The following is a 23,648-nucleotide window of genomic DNA, read 5'->3' on the forward strand; positions in this document are numbered from 1 at the left end:
CCAGATGTTGTCTTCACCTGGATTTTAAATTTTCTTCAGTTCTGACCCCCAAATCCTGCAAAATTTAATTTCTTTCTAATTTTGACAGCTCTTCAGGCCTTTGCTTTGATGTGGAGACCTCATGTCCTGTGAGTCTGAGCCACATCCTGACCTGATGTGCTGTGAAATAGAGCGTGGGGAAAAAGCCAGGCTTGAGAACAGAGCACAGAGCCAGCATCTGTCTGCCTGGGGACCCAAAGGGGGAGTGGAGGGAAGGAGCTGACTTTGCTGCCACAAGCTGTCCAAAGAAAAATAATTGCAAGAGAGAAGCCAGTGAGACACAGAGAGGAAAGGTCCAAGAGACTGAAGTGGAAAGTTGTGGTTAGGAGTTAATCTTTCTAAGCCAGCTCCATCTCAGTTGCTGCTCAAGGTGCTGCCACCTGTGGAACACTCCTTTCACTGGATGGAAAGGAAAGGTGGGTGCTTTGCAGCAGGGGAGAAGAGTTTCTACAGCAGGATGGGCCAAGACTGCAGTGGGGAAACCACAGCTACAGGAGGGATGGAGATTGCCCCTGTGTAATTAGTGAAGCTGGGATTTTGGCCCAGAGTTTGACTCATCTAATTAAAAAAAAAAAAAACCTGCTGAGAACAGATGTTTAAATATAAAAGCATCTTTTTTAGGAGTGTCCTTTCAACACATTTGGTATTTTATTGCACCCCAAGCATTGTCAGTAAACATTTTTTTCCTCCCTGCTTCCCACATTTTAAGGGAAGGGTTCTGCTTTGTTCAAAAACAAGAGAACAAAGACCCAGGAGTTATATTCCCCGTGTTTCACCACGCTGCCTGTCTGCAGTCTTTCCTTGGGGACTGCAGAGTCTCACAGTGTGTGATTGCTCCCACAAGCAGCAGCTGCAGCTGCCTCCTGCCAGGGCATCTCTGTGTGCTGGAGAGGCAGCTGTGACACAGCTGGATATGATGATATGTCCCACATGAGCAACTTGTGTGCTCACAAGACAAACTTGCTTTTGAGTCCCTGTGAAAGGTTCAGACTATGTCCAGAAGATGAAAAAAGCCCCTGCCATCCACAGCAGGGGAGGGATGGTCTTCAGCATCCTGCCAGTGAGACACAGCACCACCCAGACAAGTTGGTAATGATGCATTCGCATCTCATATTTCAAGTTAGTGACCACACCATGGATGTATATATCAAGGCTGACAGACAATTCAAGCTATCTATGTGGTGTTCATGCCTCATCAGCAGCATAAATACCCCACAGGCCCCACTTGGCTCCTTCAAGTTTGGCCTGGCTTCCACTGGCCATGACTCCTTCCACTTTGACTCCTGACCCTGCTGGCCCCTCCAAAAAGGGATGCCCTGTGGACCCCGTGGTCCTGCCCCGTTCCAGGTGGGCTACCTGCTGGGCCTCTTGCTGTGGCCATGTCCTCTGGCTTTGTTCTGTTGCTTGAGACTTTGTGGGTAGCCTTTAGAAATGTCTGCATCTAGTTCTGCTGCGTAAACACAAAGCTGTAAGGAAGCAGAAAAGTTCCACAGAAATCTTTTGAGTGTATGAAGCTAATTGGCAAAAGATGAACCTCCCCATCCCAGCAGAAACTTTGTTCTTATTCCAGTTTTGTGAGATTGCTGCTCATCCTCAGTGTGGACAAGGCTGCAGTCTCTGCAGACTGACTGACTTCAGAAAACCTAACATCCCCAGCATCTTGCAGGCCATGGGATTTCAGCTGAGCAAGGTTCAATGTCCCAGGGTTCAGCAGAGTCAAATGCACTGTAGGGTTGCAAAGTCCTGGGGTGACAGTAGGCAAGGTACAGGTGAGCAGGTAGGTGACACCAGTCCTGGCTTCTGATAGCAGAAGCTACTTTGCTGCCTAAGCAGCATCTGATTCTCCAATAGCTTCTGCCCTGTCCTACCCTGAGAGAAGGCACCAGGATGCAGGAGCACTTCTATAGAGTTATAGAATTATATGGGTTGGAAAAGATTTGTAAGATGGTTGAGTCCAATCTTTAACCCAGCACTGCCAATCCCCCATTAAACCATGCCTCTCAGCACCACATCGACACATCTTTTAAATGCCTCCAGGGATGGTGAGTGGCTCACTTCCAGGCAATCTCTCCTCTTACACCTCCATCTCTGCTTTCTGTTCCAGCATGGTAGCCTGAAGCCCTGCAAATGAGCTGATGGGAGATCAAGAACAAGCATTGACTCCTGTGACTTGAAACACTGTTAGTTCTGCTGCCCTCCAGCCCTATACCCTTTATCACCACTGAACAGGGACTCTTGTTATTAAAAAATATTCTGCTATTCAGCTCTAAGGAGAGCTGGGTCAAGCCCTGTTTGTGCAGGGAAGCTGCTAGAGTGGGACCACCAAATATAGATGTAACCAAACTGGTTTAACTTGCACAGGGGGATAAAAATAGCTGTGGTTAGTGTCTTTCCAGCAGGTGATGAAACTGGCATTCAGACACACATCTGAGCTCTGGGAGCTGACCAGATGACCCCTTGGCAGCAGGGCCATGCTAACTGTGCCCTTAGCCTGCTTCAGGCTCGTGCCAAGTCTGTGTCTCTCAGAGGAGCCAGGCTAAAAGCACACACTTGGGTAATGTCAGGTTTTATAGCTCAGGCCATGGAATAACTTGCTGAGTGGCTGTAAGGGGATCCTGCCAGGTCCGTCATGGTATGCACGACCTACCCTGGTGCCAGCAAACCTGTGTCTCCTAGAGAGCAGATGAGGCAGATTTGCATGAAAGATCTCTGAAACTGCTCTGTGATGAAGCATATCCAGCTCCCAGGTGGGGTGGAGGAGGTGGTGGAGAGGGGACCAATGAGATGGGTGGCCCAAGGGAGAGGCAGGGCAGGACTTTCCAGAACCTCATCTGAAAAGGGTGGTGGGAATGGGATCAGATCACTCCTGGTGACAGCAACAGTTTTGAAGGCAATTTTCTTTCATCTACTCTGGCCTAAAGTGCAGAAGTACTTTTACCTTGAGGGGACACCTTTGCATTCTTCTAGTTGAAAGAGCTCATAAAAATTTTGGTGTATCACATTTGAAGAGAATAATGGCTGGAAAGTTTTTAAAAGTGTTTCCTTTATTTAAAAAAAAAAAAAAAAAAAGGTCGAGCCTTACATCATGTAGATAATGTCCAATATACATTTCAGCATGGAGTTAAGATGTCAAGCTGGGCTGGTCCACAAAGCAGGCCGGAGGGCTGGGAGCTGAGGGGGTTCAGGTCTTCAGCTCTGTGCTGCTGGGAAGTTACAAAAGTTACAAAAGAGAAGGAGGAGATAATGGGATTCCTCCCTTCATCTCTCAAAAAACATGTGCCACAGATTCAAAGCTTTGATTCCTGTAAACTCAGCAACTGCATCTCCTCTGAGAGGCAAACCTGGAAACAGATTAGTTTGACTGGGAACAGGCATGGGAAAGTCTGTACTGCTAACAAGGAAGATTTTTGCTTCTCTAGCTCATGGAGGAGCAGAGACTCCAGCAAACTGCAGTTCAGCCCAATCTCCCCATAGAAACAGAGAGAGCTATTCCAGGTGCTCTAGGAGCATCCCACCTGGATGGGTGTCTACTCAAACCCTCTGCTCAGTGCAGGGCTAGCTAGATTAGGCTGCTTGGGGGCTTGGCCAGTTTTGTGTATCTCTGAGGATGGAGAGTTCACATCCTTTATGGAAAACTTGCTCCACTGCTTGACCATCTTCATGGTAAAAACTTTTTTTTCATATATCTAATAAAAATTTCGCTTGTTCTGGCATGTGGCTGTTGCCTCTTGTCATGTTGCTGAGTTCCTCTGAGAAGAGACATGGATGTTGTCACTGAGTAGACACTAGTCTATGTTTAGGCAAACAAATTCCACCCCAGAGGAGTTATTTTTGGTAATGTGCATGCAGTCTGTCTGCATGGGGGGAAAAACCCAGCACATGGCCCAAATTCTGACCTGTGGAAACAGCCGAACTAAATGATAACGCTCACCCGTTTGCCATTCCCACATCTTTTCCTTACTGAAAACCTCAGGTTCTTTGCTCAGGGTAACTCCCAATACTCATTTGTAAGACCACCAACTAAACCCCTCGAATATCCATGGGCATGCTGAAGACATGACCTGGCAGTGCTTCTGCAGGACAGTGAGAATCAGGCTGTGGTCACCAGCCTGGAAGCTCTATCTGGGCAAGTGTGAACCTGAGGAGCACAGGACCTCACTCCCGGGCTGCCCTCTGGGATGTCCAAGCTACAGCTAAGACTGGGCAAGTAGATCAGGGAGGCAAATAATGGGCTGGAGTGAGGGGAGTGAGGGGGCAATAGGAGGAGAGCACCAAAGCCTGATTTCTTGAATGATGGTAATCATGGGCCTGGAGCAGGCAGCCACCACAAGGTCCTTCCCAGACCTTTCCTGTGACCCTGTACCATGTTTGTCAGAGTGTGGCATAAAGCTAAAGCTGCCAGGTCCTGATGGAAAAGACCTCCCCACTGGGAGATGGGGACACAACTCCTGTGCATCCTTGGTGCCTGCAGTGTCCACCCGTGACTTGGACCAGCCCCACGCAGGACCACAGTCCCAGCCAAGCAGGCTGAGGCAGCAGTGGGTTCTGAACCTCAGCTCTCTCCCAGTTCAAAGGAGCTCAGTGCTATGCTGTGGGTCAGGTTCATTTCTAACAGTTCCTGCACGAAAATGTGGCAAATCCTGAGTTCCAAACTGTGTGGAAAGTGCAGGAATGCAAAGTGTGGGGAAGATCCTGCAGGTTGTCTATCATTGTGGGAGGAGCATTGGCTTCCAAGGAAAGCCATAGTCCAGTTTTCAGGAAGGCACTGCTGGCTGGGTCCAGCTCCACATCAGCTCCAGTGGGAGAAGGAGCTGGAAATGTTCCCTCTGTGCCCATCCTGGCACCAGTGAACAGGGACAGGAACAAGAGAGCTCAGCAGAACAAATCACCACTCAAGGTTTGACTCTACACACGAGACCTGGGCTGGATGGTGAAGCCAGGGCTTGCTGGTGGACTTGAGTTCAATGCCTGTTCTTCTATGGAGTTTTAAGTATCAAAGGGTGGAACTGGGGGAAGATATGTGCTCTGCAGGCAATGGAAAGCTGGAGGTAGATAGTGATGTGTGTAAATGATGGCCTTAGTGGATTTGTCACCTCTGTGTGGCTGAAGATTGAAAACCTGAGCAGAAGAATGGGGGAGATAGAGTACCTGATGACAGCAGACCCCAGGGAGCAAAGATGGTCTGCACAGAAAAATAATTTCAGACAAAATTATGGGATCTGTGAAATTACTTACTCATTACCCTTAATTTCACACATTATTTTCTTCTACTGTTAATCAGCTTTTCTATAAGCCTGAAAGGTTTATTACCATGATGTCAGGCATGACCTAAAATGAACTTCTAAGGCCTGTAATTAAAAAATCTGTATACAATCCCACCTGGACATCATCTCTGCAAAAATCCTTCTGTTTCTTACTCTAGGGCTCCAGTCCCTGTTTAGCCAGCTCCAGGGTGGTATGAAATGTCCAGATCAGTTTTCAGCAACATGTCAGGAGTACGTGCAGTCAAGTCTGTGTTTCTAAAATACAGGGAGAGCTTCACAGAAGAAGGAGGCCAAGTGCCTCAGGTATTTCTGGGGATTAGTACTCAAATGACATCTGACAGCAATCAAAAGGAAGCATGGTTTTGCCCAGGAGATATCAAAGGATCTGTCTGCTGAAGGCTTTTTGTGATCTCCATTAGCAGATGGTGCGGGAGCTCGTTGTCACATCTGCTCTTCAGCTCAGCTGCCTTGACCCCAAGAGAGACCAATGCACAGACCTGGGTCAGTGAAGTGTTGCAACCAAAGACATCCACAGTTAGAACTCAGGTCTCACAATAAAAGGCACAGCTTTGGATGTCTCTGTTGACCAGTCCTGAAAAATTTACTGGTTTAATTCTAGAAGGCATCAAATAATTTGTCTTTCCTCCACTCCTAAGGTCAGATAGCCATCTGAACCAGGTTTGTTTTCAATGAAGGCAGAACATTTTTTTTAATTTTTTTTTTTTTTTTTTTTAATAACGGAGCAAATGGCACTCCCTGTATCAGAGACAGTTAAACCAAGTTGACTTGAAGCCATTGAGTCACGAGCAAGTCAAACTTTTGCCTAGTACCTGCTGCTTCTGAGACATGTCAGGGCACCTGTAAGAGCAGAGTTGAGTATTATGTGGGAATAACAGGTTGCTTAATAACAAGAATTTTTTTGCTGAGCTTTGTGAAATGCCCCATACACAGCTTGGGTATTAAAGGTCTGGAGACACTGCTGTAGCATGTGACGCTAATTATTACAAAATGAAGCTGTAAACACATGGTTTCCCTGCAGAAGCATTGGGAAACAACAGATAATGAAGCTTCCCTGCCCCTGCTGGGGTGGATGGGCTTCCTCCACCCTGCAAAGGGCAAAACAGAGAGCAGAGGTGGTTTGCTGGCTGCTCCCACATCCCCAGAAGAGCTTAGTGATAAATATCCTGATAATGTGGCTAGGGTTTTGTTTTGATAAACAAAAATTAGGGGTTTTAAAATTATAATTATTATTATTAAATTTCTGATTAAATAGACTTATTTAATTAAAAGTTTTGTGGTTTGGTTTTGGTTTGTTTTTTTTTGTTGGTTTGGTTTGGTTTTGCTTTTTTGTCATTTGGGGGTTTTTTGTGTTTGTTTTTTTTGGTTGCTTGGTTGGTTTTTGTTGTTGTTGTTTGGATTTCTTGTTGTTGTTGCTTGGGTTTTTTTGTTTAGTTGGTTCTTTTGTTTGTTTCTTTTCCCCTTTTTTTCTAAAACCTCAGCTACAAAGGCCATAGAAGAGGCAGCTCACTCTCCTGAGCCAGCAGTGGGCTGTACACCTTATGACTAGACAGCAAGTTTTTGCTTCACACAGCTCTAGATTGGTGGTGGTTGGTGAATGTCCACAGTATCTGTGCTGGATCTCTCATCTGGGTTTAATTACAGGCAGATTAGTTATGTCTCAGCTAAATGCACATGGTAAATGGATTTAACTGCAAAGCTTTCAAAGCAGTGGCAACGTGGCATTTGTGCTGCTGTAATAGGGCTTCCCACAGAGCAAGGCAAGGCTTTATCAACCTCTGGCCCTCACAAACCAAGTGCTTTCAGTCTGCTGGAAGAGCAAAAATGTGGGAAAAGTGGTTAGGCCTGGCAGGGCTGTTCTATTTCTAGTAACACAGGGCTCCAAGCAAGAGAAGGTAAGGTGAGGCTTTAATTACAAAACGCTAACGCTGAGGCAGGCTGCAATTTTTTCGAAGTCTGAGTGGTTTTTATGCTACAGAGTAGGATGCAGGGCTGACAATGAGTACAACCATTAGCACACTGACTGCAGCCGTTTCATCTCCAGGATCTCATTTGACACCTCAGTGTAATAAGGATGGAAATAATAAATTGTGTGCTGTAAAACCTTGCGTGTGGACTGACTTTGTGCTGACAGTGGTGCGTTTCCCAGTCTAATGCCATGCTGCTTTCAGCTGAGTCAGTCCACAGCACCAGTGAAAGCCTTCACTCACCAGTTGGCAGCAGTTCAGCAGCTGTTTGGCTGAAGGTAGCAGATCTTTGTGCTCTCTTTTCTTCTAAGGGGTCCCCAAAGGATTTTTACCTTAGAGGTCTGAGCCTCAGCCTGTTGTGGCAGTAAGCTTGTTTGACTTTTGCAGACCTATTGAAATAGTGCAAAGACTCTCGGGGTTCATGGAAAACATGCAGTGAAAAAACTTCTCACATCTACCAATGTATTTCACTGTCATTGAAAAACTATTGAAGCCATCATCTTTGCTTTTACACTTTCACCTTAAACTTACGCTGTGCCTAAGAAGGAGAATCCCCTGATCCTGAGCTGTATTTATACTCATTTAACATTTCTCACTCCTTGTTTTCCTGGGCAGACAAGCTTAGAGAAATAACTAGGATCAAGCTTTTTTTTTTTTTTTTTTTCACTCAAACCACCTTGTGGTAAGGCAGGATGAGAACTGAACTGAGATTTGCTACCTCTGGTGTCATGGAAAAATAGTTGGAGCCAACTCCAGCTGTCAGGTAACAGGCAAAAATAAGATAAATATTTTATTATATTAACCCCCCCAAAGTCCTCTTCAGAGTGAATAAAAAGACTGGATGGCTAAGTGTTGGTTGGGAGCATCTGTATATTATTCTTTTACTAATGTTGCAGGATTTCTGATTGTTGTTGTTACTATTTTACTTTACAAAACTTGTCTTTAAGCCAAGGTCTCAGCAAGGTGGCAAGACTGGGCTCTATTCTTCATTCTGCTGTTGATCTGTTTTGTGAACTAATGTATCTTTATTTCTTTCAAGCAGATGCTCCATGTATAGCACCCACCCAGCAGCATGGGGCTTTCTGTGCCCACTGAAGATGTGGTTTGAGCCACGCAGCTGTTGGTCATGGAAGTGACCTGAGCAGCATCCATCTCCTGACACTGGTGACTGGGGGGTGTGCATCTGCCAGAACATGCTGCCAAAAGTACAAGCAGAATACCACAAGCACCAAGCTCAGCTGTGTGCTTGTGTCCATCCCCACATGTCTGAGTAGTGATGCCTTCTCCACCCACCCAGGAGTAACTTTCTGGTCCTTGGGTTACTCTATGGTGTGACTGGCACAGGATGGACAGCATGACAGATGGACACCAGGGCTCCTTGCCTCAGCCACTCTCTCTGCCTGCTTTTTGCAGTGTTTCCAGCTCTTCATTGCAAGAGCAAACTGGAGGAGGACATAACCAATGATCTACCACCCCCAGAAACAGAGAAGTCCTAAACCGAGGCTGCAAGTCCGTGCTGGGAAACACCATCACATTCCTGCAGTGCTTTGGATGCCTCTGCAGCAGGACTGCTTACAAATCCTGTAATCCATTAACATTGGCTGCTTTAATATTGTACCCAAGTCACCTGGATTTTATTAGCTACAAGAAAGATGACTTTCAGGGTGTGCTGCTGTTCCAGGTGTATCCTTAAACTGTAGTTTTCGGGCGTCAGGGGAGCAAAGCCCCTTTTTAAGTTGGATTTCATAACATTTTATAAATGAGAAGTGAATGTCTATCCTCTGAAGGGGTATGAGAATTTCTCAGTGGAGAAGCTGAGAACTTTGATTTGTTATTTAACAACATTGCTTTCTTTAGATTTTCTGTAGTATCCTGATTTCCATGTGAATTTCAGGCAGGGCTATTTAGTAGTCTCTATTTTAAACATTTTTAAACATACTGCAATAATGTCATAGAAATCTCCACTGTGCTACAAACCCAGGCTGGTACCAACAGGCACCTTACTGAAGATTTCCATTGCTTTTCATCTAGCCTTGTTTTAAAAAATGGAAAAGAAAAGGAAAAGTTTTGTTGTTGTTGTTGTTGTTGTTTTTTTAACAGCTATCTAATAGTTTATTCATGCTAATTTTGAATACTGGGTATGAGCATCTATAAGAAAGTTTTTGCTGTCTTTGATTCTAAACACACTTAATTACCATGTTGTCATAAATGAGCCTTTTAACCCTGACAAACCTGAGTCTGTTAATAAATCCACATAGGCTTGGGGTCTGCACATGCTCTGAGCAAGAGGGATTACAGAGAAAGACTTCATAATGTGAAGGGTAACTGGCAGCAGAGGTTTGCTTTGGGAGGCAGGAGAGTATGATTTCAGCTTCTCTTTCTTGGAAAGAGAAGTTTGGTTTGTTTTTTTTTTTAAGATTTGTTTTTATGCTGGTTCTGGGAGAACTTCCCATAAAGAGGTTATTTAAGTTTGAAACAAGGCTTCTTTAGCTGACCTGGCAAAACTTTCCCTGAGCTCTTGTTTAACATGAACTAGACTCATAACCAGACTTTTGAAGGCATTTTAAGTGGAGCAGTAACCATCCTGAAAGGACTGTGAGTGGAAGACCCTCCGCCCTCCCCCTGGTGAATAAAAACCACAGCCATTTAATACTTAATAGAGAGCAGTGAGCTTCTCTGGATTAGAGAATTGTTTTTTCTAGCTTGCTGCCTAGAAGTTAATTTAGTTTTATGTCCAAAAAAACCCAACAAACAACTCCCAACTTCACCGTGGTTTTTCTCTCTGTAAACCCAAACTGACAGGAGCTTTTTTTTTTTTTTTCACAACACTAAATGTAAATCAACCGTAACTGGTTGTACAATGTTATAATAGATTGAGTTGGCTCAAGCAAACAGCAATAAAGAGCTATCTAAAAATATGATAAAATGTCTCTGCTGGAAGCCTGTGAAAAGGAGATAACACAGAGCAGGGAAACATTTGTTCAATTTGTTGAAAGAAGTCACTGTTTTCTGTCATCTCTGCATTATGGTGATTTATATGAGAACATCTCAAACAGTGAACATCTGAAGTGTGTTACCTTTGGGAGTCAGGAGCAGACTCCACGGGTGCAGCTCTCAGGGCTGACACTACACGCTCTGAAACAAAGATGTACATGGAAACTGGCCACTGCTTCAGCCCACTCCAGACACAGAGAGGTGGTGAAAACCTGATCATAACAATGGTGTGTGCCTAGGAAACCCTCTATTTACACCAGAACATGTCAGTGATGGTACTCAGGGTGGCTGTTGCCCAGCACTGCTCTGAACACAGTTTGGATCTCAAGACAAGGGATGGAGAGGGATGCAGAGCTCAGTGGCACCTCTGCCCTCTCCACTGGGTTCTGGTCCCCTGGGGGTTAACACCACTGCTGACTGCTTCTGTTGGGCAGTTTGGCTGTAGCCATACAGTTCTGAAGGCTGGCTTTGCCTTCCTCTGCTTCTTTTAACCCCTTAGAGATGCTGTAGCTGCAGCCTGGGAAGCGGCAGGATATGGAGGACGAGGTTATCAATTTGCAAGATCCCTCCCTGTCCAGCCCTGCCAGAGCTCCCAAGGGAACAGCCATGGCCCCTGTGCTGAGTTCTACATCCCCCGCTGGTGGGACATTGTCTGAGAGTACAGAAGCAGCTCAGAGGTTTGCAGCCTGCCTGCTGCTCCCAGCATGGGCTTTGCTGTGGGCACATCTGCTCTTTGTGCACCACACACATTGGGATTCTGCCTCCTCCTGCCTCAGCAGCAACACCCAGGGCTGGTGTTAGCCCTGCCCTAAATTAATCTGCCTTAGACTAATCAATAGCCAGGGAGCTGACGTATCCACATCTCATGATGGCTGTGAAAGGCTTTCCAGGCTGGGAGCAGGCTCTAGCTGGGTCCTGCAGTCCTTATTCAAACAAAGCAGTGAAACCAAAGAAGGGAGTCCAGAGCTTGGCCAAGCACTTGCACCAACACTGCTTGGCTTCTGCAGGACTGCACTGCCCCTCACATCTCTACAAGAAGATTCGTGAGCCTGCAGGAGGTCTAATGAGGAATTGGGATGAGGATAAGAGACTGAGATACCTGCTTGGAGACACTGGTTCTCCGGACTTACGCTGGGTGAGATGTAACACCCCAACATAGCATTAATGGTGGCAGCTATGTCCTCAGTAGGTCTATCACACTCCTGCTACTTCATGGAGAAAGGGACAAAGAGCAAAAACTCCCTCAGGGATATCTGATGAGAGAGGTATTTCTTTGCTCTCCTGCTCTTGGACACTGTGCTGTCCCAAGGTTTTTTCGCCCCCATTAGTTCAAGGTTGGGCTGTTGTGAGAGGCTTTTCAAAGAGCCCTCCAAAGCTTTTGCAGTGTTTTCTAGAGATGACCCCATTCATCTCAACACCTCTGGAAGCTGGCAATGCCTTGTTCCCAGCTCTCACCTCGACTGGCTGAGCTGTAGCTTTCAGGGGGACACCAAGTCACTTTCTGAAATCCAGACTCACCCCACGAAATTAGAATCAAAACCCCAGCTCCCTGGAGGCTGAGTAAGGGCTGGTGGAGGGAGGTGTCCATGGCTGCTCTGTGCTCCTCCAGGCCTGGACCATGGTCAAGGCAGGCAGCCAAACACTTTTTCTGGTGTGACAGCAGGATGGTGGTTACTCTTTACATCATCAGGTACTTACATTAATGCCCAGCTGCTAAATATGTCTGGGTTTGCTGTATTTCTGTTCTGCCTCATCAGAGCAGATGATGGCTGTTCATGTCTGTGGTAAATGGGAACAGGGCCAGCTAAGCATCACTGAGAGAGGTAATAAACTTCTCCTGGGCTGTGGTTGCTCCTCCAGTGCTTGCTAAGCAAACTCAATGCAGCTTTCTTCCCATTTTAAAAAAACTTTACATGCTTTACCGCTGCAGTCAGTTGGATGGACTTGAAAAATGAAGCAGTTCTGGGCCTTCCAAAGTCATGGATTATGCTCCTCATGATCCCTGACTTCCCCTGGAGGTAATGCTGGCCTTGATGCATTTTTGCTTGATGCAAATCAAAGATGTGTTTTTTAATGCTGAGCCAACTGACAAATAGAGGCTGAACAGGGACTCAGCATTAGACTCCTGCCAGCTGATGTGAGCCACCTCCCAAAGCCCCCCTGTGCATGCTCTGGTGCAGATTATTTTGTCACAAAGGTGCTGCCACCAGCACAGCCCCAAGCTCTGCTTCAGGAGCAGAGTGCAGATGCCTGAGCTGCCAAACAGTCCGACAAGAAAAGCTGATTCCCCACTAGCACTGCAAGAAAGGACACATGGAACCAACATTGTGTTTTTATTAGTGCCTCCATTTGAAAGCAGCACGAGCACGTTAGCAAAAGGCATATTTTCATCTTAGCAGTCGTGGGAGCAGAAAACGCTTGGCTGGAGATTAATGTATATTTTCCCTAATCACCAGCAAACAAAAGCCTGCACTTTGCTCTCATTTGACCAGGACCATTCCTCTCAGTATTTCAGTGCTCGTGTGAATATGCCTTTGTTTGGCCTTTAAGTAATTCATAGAATCATAAAATGTTAGGGGTTGGAAGGGACTTCTAGAGATTGACTCCAACCCCCATCCAAAGCAGGATCTCCTAGGGCAGGCCACACAGGAACACATCCAGGCAGGTTTTGAAAGTCTCCAGAGGACACTCCACAGCCTCTCTGGGGAGCCTGTTCCAGTGGTCCTTCACCCTGACAGTAAAGAAGTTTCTCCTCACGTTGAGGTGGAACTTCTTATGCTCTAACTTAAACCCATTACTCCTTGTGCTATTACTGGGCACCACTGAAAAGAGATTGGCCTCATTCTCTTGACACCCACCCCTCAGATGTTTATATACATTAAGAAGACCCCCTCTTATCCTTCTTTTCCCAAGGCTAAAGAGCCCCAGTTCTCTCAGTTTTCTTCACAGGAGAGATGCTCAAGTCCCTTAATCATCCTCATAGCTCTCCACTGGACTCTCTCCAGTAGGGCCCTGTCTCTCTTGAACTGGGGAGCCCAAAACTGGATAGAGTATTCCAGGTATGGCCTCACCAGGCCAGAATAGAGGGGGAGGAGAACCTTCCTAGATCAGCTGGATACACTTTTCCTGATGTACCCTTGGATACCATTGGCCCTCTTGGCCACAAGGGCACATTGTTGACACATGGAGAATTAATAATTCCTTATGATGGCAGGGACCTGGGAAACTGGTGATGGCCCTTATCCCTTCTGCTTTCTTCCTGTAGCACATCTTTCTCTGAGCTTTGGGGTTATTGCTGTAGATTATTTACAGGGTATTGAGAGGGGTTCTGTAGAATCAGTGTGATGGGACACCTAGGGCATGACCACTGCCTTGTTCTCCACATGTGCCGAGCAAATGGCTTTGAATATACAAGATAGGACCAGGCTCAGGCAAGGTGGCAAGTGCTTGTGCTGAGATGCAGCATCACAGCAGGCCCAGGACAAGGATGGGATGGAAGGACCTTCACTCTCAGCAGTCCCATGCCCTGAGATCCTGTCCAGCCTCCAGGAGCTGTGAAAGGTGTGCATCCCCACACTTGCTCTGGCTTTGCTGATCATAGAATCACAGAATCATAGAATTGGCTGGGTTGGAAGGGACCTCAGAGATCATCAAGTCCAACCCTTGATCCACTACCACTGCAGTTACCAGACCATGGCACTGAGTGCCACATCCAGTCTCTTTTTAAATATCTCCAGGGACGGAGAATCCACCACTTCCCAGGGCAGCCCATTCCAATGTCTGATCACCCTCTCAGTAAAGAAATTCTTTCTAATGTCCAACCTAAACCTCCCCCAGCACAACTTGAGACCGTGCCCTCTTGTCTTGCTGAGAGTTGCCTGGGAAAAGAGCCCAACCCCCCCCTGGCTCCAACCTCCTTTCAGGGAGTTGTAGAGAGTGATGAGGTCTCCTCTGAGCCTCCTCTTCTCCAGGCTGAACAGCCCCAGCTCCCTCAGCCTGTCCTCATAGGGTCTGTGCTCGAGTCCCTTCACCAGCCTAGTTGCCCTCCTTTGGACCTGCTCCAGGACCTCAATCTCCTTCCTGAACTGAGGGGCCCAGAACTGGACAGAGTACTCGAGATGTGGCCTCACCAGCACTGAGTACAGGGGCAGAATCACTTCCTTGGACCTGCTGGCCACAATGATGCAGGACTCTGCTCCCTTGTGGTTTAACCCCACAGAGGAGCTGCCTGAATTCTGCCTCCTGGAATATTTTAGCTATGTTACCAGTTTCTTGCATTCCCTAACCTTCTTCTTATCTCCCACATAGCTGTAAGTGTGATAAAAGGGAATCACTTGGGAACAAAAATCCCAGTCCCCAGACCAGATACCACATGTCACCCTGTCTCATAGACTCCCAGAACTTGCTGGCAGATTTCTCCCAGGTGTTCTGGCAAGCACCCTACTGCAGGTTGTGATTTGGTTGAGGAAAATAAGGGTTAGGACTGCAAGAAAGGACTATTAAAACTTGGTTAGAAAGCAGCTTGCTCCCCTTTTGGCCCATCAGCTGGGAGCTGGGGGAGTGGAAGAAGATGATATAAAGAACCTAAGTGTAGGGATGTGCACATTTAACCCAGTGCTTACCTCCATCTGGGGCATTTCCCTTGCAAAGTGCTTTGAAAATTGCCATTGCCAGATGGGACAGGGTGTTCTGCCTGGGGCAAGGGCAGCTGCTGGCAGGGCCATTATAGGATTATTTATCAAAAAAAGGGCACGTGAATTTCAGGGACACCAGAAGAGAGGTGAGGAGCTTTTACAAACTTGGCCAATTTTTTTTTTTCTCTAGGGGATTAAAGATTTTTAATTTTTTGCTTTTCTTACTCTCCGTGCTATGTGACCAGACGCAACCCCCAACAAAACCCCGCCATAGGCTCTGTGCATCTTCCCCGGAGCTGCCTGCCTGTGCCCCGCCTGCTTCCATCCCCCGGAGACCCTCAGAGGCAGCTGCAGGCAGCTCCCGAAGCTCTGACACTGAGCTCGGGAGAGCTTTGGGGATGAGCGCTGCCTGAGAGGGGCTCGGAGTGAACAGCAAACACAGCACCTCTGGTGCTCGGGACTGTGTCCTTGGCAGCGGGGCTCCAGCGGGTATCTCAAGCCTGGTGCTGATGCTGCGGATGTTTGCGGGGACTCCTCGGGGCCTGCAGGGGGCAACGCAGCCTCGGGAGGCGGCGGGGGGCGGTGGGAGGCGGTGGGTGGGTGTGTGGGTGGGAGGCGGTGGGAGGCAGTGGGTGGGTATGTGGGTGGGAGGCGGTGGGAGGCAGAGCCTCCGGGGCCCATCCTGCGGCGGGAGCTGTGGGAGGGCTGCGGGCTCCCCCTCCTGTCACTGCCCGGAGGACAGGCACAGGGAAACGCTGGAAACCTCCTGGGTAAAACTTGTCTCTATTATAGAATCACATAATGATTTAGGTTGGAAAGGACCTTAAAAATTATCCAGTTCCAACCCCCCTGCTCGGGCAGGGACAAATCCCGCTAGACCAGGTTGCTCAGAGCCCCATCCAGCCTGGCCCCGAACATCTCCAGGGAAGGGCATCCACAACTTCCCTGAGCAAACTGTTGCAGTGTCTCACCACCCTTATAAAGATTTTCTTCCTTTTGCCTCATCTAAACCTACCCTCTTTCAGGTTAAAAGCATTGCCTCTTCTGTCACTGGTAAAAAGCCTCTCTCAGTCTTTCTTATAAGCCCCCCTTGTACTTTGAAAGGTTACAATAAGGTCTCCCTGAAGCCTTCTCTTCTCCAGGCTGAACAACCCCAACTCTTTCAGCCTTTCTCCATAGCAGAAGTGCTCCAGCTTTCTGTCCTTTTGCTGCACTTTCAATTGTTTTTTTAAACAGTGTTCAGGTGCCTGAGTTTAAAAATGGGTGATCTGAACCAGCAAAAACATCTCTGGGTTGTTTTGCTTGATAAAAGCACAATTATTTCACACGGTGTCTGAGATCTGGAAGACTAAAATGCCTTCATTCAAGCTTCCAAAAAAATTTACCCTGGACTCTTCAGAGCCCTGAGCTGAGAGTCAGGGCTGTGACTGCTGCCTGTCCTTGCTGCTTTCTAGCCAAGTGTCTGATCTCTGTGTTCTGGTCTCCTCTGCTCCTGTTCCCCAGCCCATGCATGTCTGCTCTGCTAACCCATGTGAAGACTTGCTCCCCTTCCAGGCAGTGGACTGCCAGGAAGGATCATGGCTCACTGGACTGGATTAAAAAGCCTAAAACAGTGCAGTTCCTCTGCATCCACTCTCCTCCCCCTGTGCAGCTTTCCTGCTCCGAGTTCTGTGTCTGTGCTCATTAACTTTGCAGCCAAACATTACTGAGCACTGCAAAGAAGGAATTATAGACAGGCTAATAGCTGTAGACCAGCTTTATCCCTTTTTTTGATTGCGATCTTGGGAAACCACTTCAAGCCCAGTCTGTCATTTACCTGTGTCCTCACTGCATGGAGATGAAAGCATCAGGTCTTATGATAAGGAATGTGTATCTGGGATGTCAGGATACTGCCAGGGAAGGGATGGTGTCATGCATGGGTATATGCTGCCTTTCCAAGCTGCTCTTGTGATGGGGTCTGAGGCACTGGGCTCCAGATTCGAGGCAGTTTGGGGAAAATGAAGCTGGAAGTGGATGAAGTAGCCTGGTGCTCAGCAGAACGAGTTCAGGCATAAGCCACAGGGACAAGGTGGGGAGGGGGAAGGATCCCAGGGAAAAGAGGATGTACACTGTCCCATCATGAGGAATTCATGTGGCAGCACTGGACAAAAGGGAATAGATAGGAAGTTAAAACTAATGCTGAAAAGGATCACAAAATGAATGAAGCAGAGCTGGTGACAGCCACAGGGAAGGCAAATATTGCAGGAAACTGAACAAGATGCAATTCTGTAATGCAATGTAGGCAAAGAAGGGTCCTAAAATGTCTTGCTGTATCCATCTGTGACTGATCTACGATTCTTACAGAGAAGAAGCTTTCCCAGTTCCTGCTAAGAAGGAAACACCAGTAGTAATTCAGCCCCAGAAACCTATCTGTTTATAATAAAATAATCCCTCTTCCCAAGGATTAGTGAAGGAAAGGAGGAGCAAATAGATTTATTTAAGGGTTTTAGAAGGACAGGAGTATGGGAAATGTTGTATCCTTTAAAGAAATTATTTGTGTATCAGTTTCACTGAAAATGCTAGAGGTCAGTGAGATGTGGCATTATGTGGTGGAGCAGGTATAGTAGGTCTCTTGGCTAAGAGTTGTCTCCTGGCTTGTATTTTTTTCTGCTAAAGTTACGTGAGAGCAGCTTGTTCTGCTGAAACCAAATGTCAGCGATTGATTTATGGACATTTTAGTTTTTAAAACTTAATCTTGAAGATTTTTTCCACCTTTTCTTCAGTTGGGTGTATTATCAGGCACAGCTGGGAGGAACTAAGTTTCTGGCAGGCCCTTGAGCTTGCTGTGCAATGAATGAGCACCAATGGGTTCCAAACAAAAGGATAAAAGAAATAATCTATCCTAATCCTTTTACACTTGGTGAAATTCACTACTATCTGCTGAGCAAATCATAATGTGCCTGAATAAAACTGCCATGTGAGGTCTTGAAATCATGACCAGGGACTGAGGAATCTATCATGCCTCCAGGAAAGCTGATTCAATGTGTAAGTACCATTGATGAGAAATATTACCTTGCTGAAACCCACTTTCTGGTTACTGCTCAAAGCTTTAAGAATTTATTAGTCTGGGTTTTTTCCCCATCAGTTGATTACAGCAGCGTTTGGTCATGGTGGTTATCAAATTGCTCCTCAACTTTCTCTCAGAATAAGGCAGCTTTGGTCAGAGTCCTGCTCCAGGGCAGGTTTTGGAAACCTCCAGTCTGCCCTGGGGTTGTCATCTGAAGTGCTCCCACCTTGTCAACACCCTTCCATCCCTTTGCTGCTGGAACTGGGCACAGTGAGTGTATTAGGTCTGAGATAATGACAGCACATGTAGGTATCCAGATGCAGGTCTGTCTCTATGTCAGGTGGCTTGACTCAGTTGCCTGAATAGGGACATCGGTGCCATTTGAGAGGCTCTCCAGGGTGACTGAGATGTGTGGCTGGCAGGGGTGACATGAGATATGAAAGACCTTTACAGATCAGCAAGGACAGACAGGATGCTTTAGGATGTCTCAGGTATCCTTAGTGCCTACACTCCTCACCCACACATAGACACCTGCCTTTGGGTTGCTGAATCTTGAACTGAGCCCTCCAGGGGCTGCCTCATGGATGCTCTCCCAGGACATGCATGAGAGAAGCAGTGCTGCCTCCATGGGTGACCTTTCTTGTGTGACCTCCTTGTGTGACCTGGTTTGTCCCCTGACCATGGGTTAGCCTGGGAGGCTGCTGATGGAGCTGCTATGGATCACCATCCAGGAGCCCTCTCTGCAGGGGCAGTACAGCATTTCAAAGGCCTGATCTTCAGTTTTCTTCCCTGGTGTGTACTCTTGCAGTTAGGAACATTAACACCAAGGACAGATTAAGACAGGCAGCTTTTACACTCATTATTCACCACCCACTATGTCTGCCATGTGAAAACTTTCCAGACAATCTCAGGACAGTGAGCTGATAATGATATGCCCCTACAATGACTTCTGAAATCTATCAGTTAACCAGTTTTAAGTCTTTCAGTGTCACGAAACTGTAAAACAAATATGCCCTTATAAAGCAAGGGAGTCAGTTTGATCAGTGTGTCTGTGCTGCTGTACGACTGTCTTTTTTTAATCTCTTATATTCCCATACAGGCCTCTGTGTAATTTAATCAGACTTGCATCAATTTATCCACCTGTGGTTATCCCTTTGAATGTAAGTGGAGTATAAAACCACTTTTCTCTGTTTACGCCGTCCCCTGGATGCTGTGGGCATTTGTTTCTATCTTCCTAGTTTCCCTTTTACCTCTTTTTCCCCTGGTTACAGTTGTCATTGTCAACTATGTCCTTCATACATATGTGTGTGCCTATCTCATCTTTCACTTGAACATACTCATAATCTTACTGCTGTTTGCACACAGGGACTGACCAGGTAAGCAGACCCTTGCACGTTGTCCTATTACCATGGGGGCTCAGCTAGACCCCACAGTTAAATTTGCCCTTGCAGAGCAATAGAACACAGTATGGAAAGAAACTGCTTTTCCCAGTACTTTTTTTGGAATAATTGCAGTTGAGCCCGACAAATACTGAACTTTCTCAGGCTCTGCAGAGAAGTGTCTGGCAGATGCCTCCAGAAAAATGTGCAATGCTAAATCTCTCTGTTTTCTCTGTCCTGCTGGAAAAAGCTCAGACTGCTCAGCCTGTGCAGAAGCAATAAGTGAGATGCACCAGAAACGCTGCTGAGCCCTGCTCAAGGTGAACAACACGATCCTTCCCAGAAACAAGGGGCCTGGGGCTGTTCCTCTCAGAGGCAGATTTGGGTGAGTAAGTGCTGAGGAATGTAACCCTGAGGAAGGTTCCCTGAACTACTGGTCCACAATGATTGACAGGCTGCCACAGCAGGAATGACCTGTAATTTTCCATGTGTGGCAAGAGATCAGCCACATTCTCTGTGATCAGAGTACAGGACACAAGACCAAAGCCTGCTTGTGGCAAGTCACTGCTGGGCCAAAAGTCTTCTGCTGATGCCATTACCTTCTGCTGCAGGAACAGGAAGGTGGTGTGGGCAGGAATGAGTTAGCCTGTGTCTGCCATGCAGTTATCCTCACCAGCTTTTATCAGTGGGACCAGTTACTGCAGCAACAACATGGAGTCATTGCCTACCCATCAAGTAGACAATTTGCTTTAAAATGGAAGAAAAACAGTCCTCTGAGCCAGAAAGACCCTGCCCTGAGCATTACCCAATGCTACCAGGCAGGTCAGCTGAGAGCCAAGGCTGTACCCATCATGACAAAGCAGACGTGTGATGGTGGTGGTTTGGGGGCTGTGAGGTGTGCCTGGTGGGAAGGGGCTTTGCAGTGCTGGCACCGAGGTACCACAACAGCAGGAACTGGGGCAGAAGCTGTGGGTGAGCTCCCCCTGCAGCTGATGAGACATAGCAGGGTGCTGGGGTCACTCTTGTGGCTGGGACCCTGGGGTGGGCACTCTGGAGAGGAACCTGTGCCAGCAGCACACTGACACAACACCCCACACCTGCCTCACCCAGCGCCCCGGGCTTCTCTTCCTTCCACCTTCCTGAGTGCCTAAATTCCTGTAAACAATGAAGGTGTGCAACTAATTATTAGAGCTAGGGGACGGGCTGGGTTTTTTTAAGCCCACAGTAGCCCACTCTGGGCCAGAAGTCAGAAGAGCAGAGCACCCCTTCACACACCCCAAGAGGGCTGGAGCCTCTCAAAGCAGGGCAGCAGCCCATTGCCTTCAAGCCAGCTCTGGCAAAGGAGCTGGCTTGAAAATGCTGGTCCCAAACTGCAGTTTTGTCATTGAGATTCTGCCATGGGATGTGTTCCTCATGAGCTCCTTATGCTCACTTTCCTCCATGACACCACTGGTAGGTATGCAGCTAAGTAATGCCCACAGCATGTAAACCTTAGGGATGTGCCTCAAGAAACAAGTGTAATTGGGTTAAACTGCTGCAATGAGAAAATTTGGTGTGACCACTCATTCACAAATACTATTTTCTGCAGCTGCAGCAGCACGGAGCTGCAATGCATTTCCTCACAGGCCCTCTCTCTCTGCTCTGCCAGGTGTTTTCTTCCCCCGCAGAGCCATTGTTCCCAGGGCAGGGCTTGGATTCCCTGCCATGTGTTTCTGAGAACAGTGTCTGAGCTGCAGAGATAGCATGGCCATGGCATCATCGTGGCCCTTGGCAAGCAGCCCAGGGCTTGTGGGCTGGTGGCTCTGGGCTCCTTTACTGGGAGTGGGAATGAGGGGTGGGGAGGGTGCTGCTGTAGCTCTGCCAGCCCACCCAGCAGAGAGCAGAAGATAGCAGGACACTACATGGGTGCTGCCTGCCACTCCTGCCCCTGGGACACGCTTCCCTGTGGCAGGGCAAGAGCATGTCTGTGTGGGTCCAGGCTGCCCACCTGCATGGGGCTTTGTGGTGTTACAGTCCTGGAATGGAGATGTATATTTAGATTTGTATATTGGGATGTGTATTTATTCCAGAAGGCCTTACAGAACATCTCCTGGGTGGGTTCCTGAATGCCCTAAATAGGACCAATAGTACCACAAGCCTAATCTCTGCCCTGGACATTTCTGGTATGTCCCAGCTGGGGAGAGCTCAGACCCTGAGCTCTGATCTCGACACCGAACTGCTGAAAGGAACACTCAATTTACACTGTCACAAAGTGCTTCCAGAGGGGAGTACTCTTGCTTTTTTACCAAATCTACTCATTAAAGCAGTCAATCCAACACAGTTCCACTATACAGTTCAAAGGAGAGCACTGACTCTCTGAGGGGACTCAATAGTCTTTTGCTGTCCTCCTGCCCTACCTGCTTCTCTTCTCAGCAAGTGTGGTGCAGTGCTGGGTCTCACTGTCCTGGTTCCTGGGAGTGTGTGCTCAGGTGACAGTGACAATGTGGAGTCATTCAAAGACAGTGCATCCCACATAGCAGAAGAGCCTCCACCTCTCATGAAGCTCGTGGTTTCATTAGAAATGCTTCAGGGAAAGCACTTTGAAGGGCACAGACCCTCTGTGGAGTTGGAGGAGGAAAACAATATTGTTCAAAAGCAATTGGATGAGTATAAAATAAATGCTGAAGAGATTCACCTCCTCTTCATACCCGTGCTCTCTCTTTTTTGTGCTATTTATTAAAATGCATCGAGCCAGGTGGCACATGGAGTGTTTGCCCAGGAAGCCAGTTTCTGTTCCCAGATCCAGAAATCAGTGTTGAAAGTGAAAACTAATCGGTAGGTAAGAGGGGGGGATCAAGGCAGGGATGGGATGGGATAGGATGGGATGGGATGGCGTGGCATGACATGGCATGGGGGCAATATGGCTTTTCTGGAGTTCTACCTTAAACCCAATTTATGGCTATCCCTGTGCCTGGAAACAAAGTTCCTATTGTACCCCAAACCGTTTAAAAGCTCGAGCCCCTCTCTTTACAACAGACCACGCGTGCCACAGTGAGAAGGCTGCGGTGGAGCCCGTTCCGTCCCCACCCGCGGCCCCGCAGCCCCCCACGCCCCTCGGGGGATTCCTCGTCAGAGCTCAGGCCAGGGAAGGGGCGGGGCCAGGGGCGGGGCCAGGGGCGGGGCCAGGGGCGGGGCCTCGCCGCTCTCCCTCCTTTTCCTCCGCTCCGCTGGCGCCAAAGCGGTGGGCGGGCGCTTCCCTCTTCACAATAGGAGGCGGGGCCTTGGCGGGCCCGCCAGCCAATGGAAACGCGGGGGCGGGATCAGAGCGGGCTGTGATTGGCCAGGCGGGAGTTCTGGCGCCAAGTTCGAAGCGGATATAAAGAGCGGCGCGGGCACTAAGCGCTCCCGCCACTGCTCTCTGCCTGTGCCGCTGTTGTTGCTGTCGCTACTGTCGCTGCGGTCGCCGCAATGCTCTCCTCCCGCGCCCCGCTCGCCGCCCGCCACGACCAGCCCTGCCTGTTGCCCATGAAGAACCAGGCGCCCGTGGTGGGCCTGTCGCCTCTGAAGAACCTGGCGCTGAACGACAAGGAGAACACGGTGAGTGCCATCCCATCTCTCTCTGCCTCTCTCGCCCGGGAGCGCCGCAGCGGTTTCACTCTGCCCCTCTCCCTCCCCGCAGCCCCCCGCGTTCACCAGCGCTCGTGTCTTGGCCAGCAAGACTGCCCGCAAGATCTTCCAAGACGGTGATGGGAAGCCGGTGAGTGCGGAATGAATGGGCACCGCGACCGCCCTTATCCCCCTTTATCCCCTTCCCCCGCGGATCCTTCCCCCCCCCCCCCCCCCCCCCGCCGTCCCGTTCCCCACGGGCGCTCTCACACTTATTCCGTCAAGAGGGCCACCCGTGTCCGTCCGTTCGTCCCTGTCTTCTGCTGCTCCCAGGTCCTTCTAACTCGGGGGGCTGCGACCCGGCTGACTGCCGCCCTCACCTTCCCGCCAACCCCCCCCCCCCTCCCCCCTCCCCCATTCGCGGCGCGATCCCGCCGCCGAGCTCCATCCGATTTGCTCTCTAGGTGCCCCGGGGCGCTGAGGAGGAGGAGGAGCCGCTGCTACGGGACAATCCCCGCCGCTTTGTCATCTTCCCCATCCAGTATCACGACATCTGGCAGATGTACAAGAAGGCTGAGGCCTCCTTCTGGACGGCGGAGGAGGTGAGGGAGGGGCCGGGTGAGCCCCCGGCTCTGCGGCTGCTCCTGCTCGCAATTCCCGGGCGGTGCATGGAGCAGCCTCGGGCTCTGCAATTGCTTCGTATTTGAACCCCGCGTCTGTTG

The 23,648-nt window shown here is 48.5% G+C and overlaps 1 protein-coding gene across 1 annotated transcript in view; it reads left to right on the forward strand.

Moving 5' to 3' along the window:
- RRM2 (ribonucleotide reductase regulatory subunit M2) overlaps positions 1-23,648 on the forward strand; it is a 63,725-nt gene that overhangs the window by 35,219 nt on the left and 4,858 nt on the right. Inside the window, exons 2-4 of the mRNA XM_071741907.1 lie at positions 22,770-22,917; positions 23,000-23,077; positions 23,391-23,528. Coding sequence (XP_071598008.1) covers positions 22,789-22,917; positions 23,000-23,077; positions 23,391-23,528 — 345 coding nt within the window. The 5' untranslated portion in view covers positions 22,770-22,788. The remainder of the gene's footprint in view (positions 1-22,769; positions 22,918-22,999; positions 23,078-23,390; positions 23,529-23,648) is intronic.

Source organism: Heliangelus exortis, chromosome 3, assembly GCF_036169615.1.
Source record: "Heliangelus exortis chromosome 3, bHelExo1.hap1, whole genome shotgun sequence".
Taxonomy (NCBI): Eukaryota; Metazoa; Chordata; class Aves; order Apodiformes; family Trochilidae; genus Heliangelus; species Heliangelus exortis.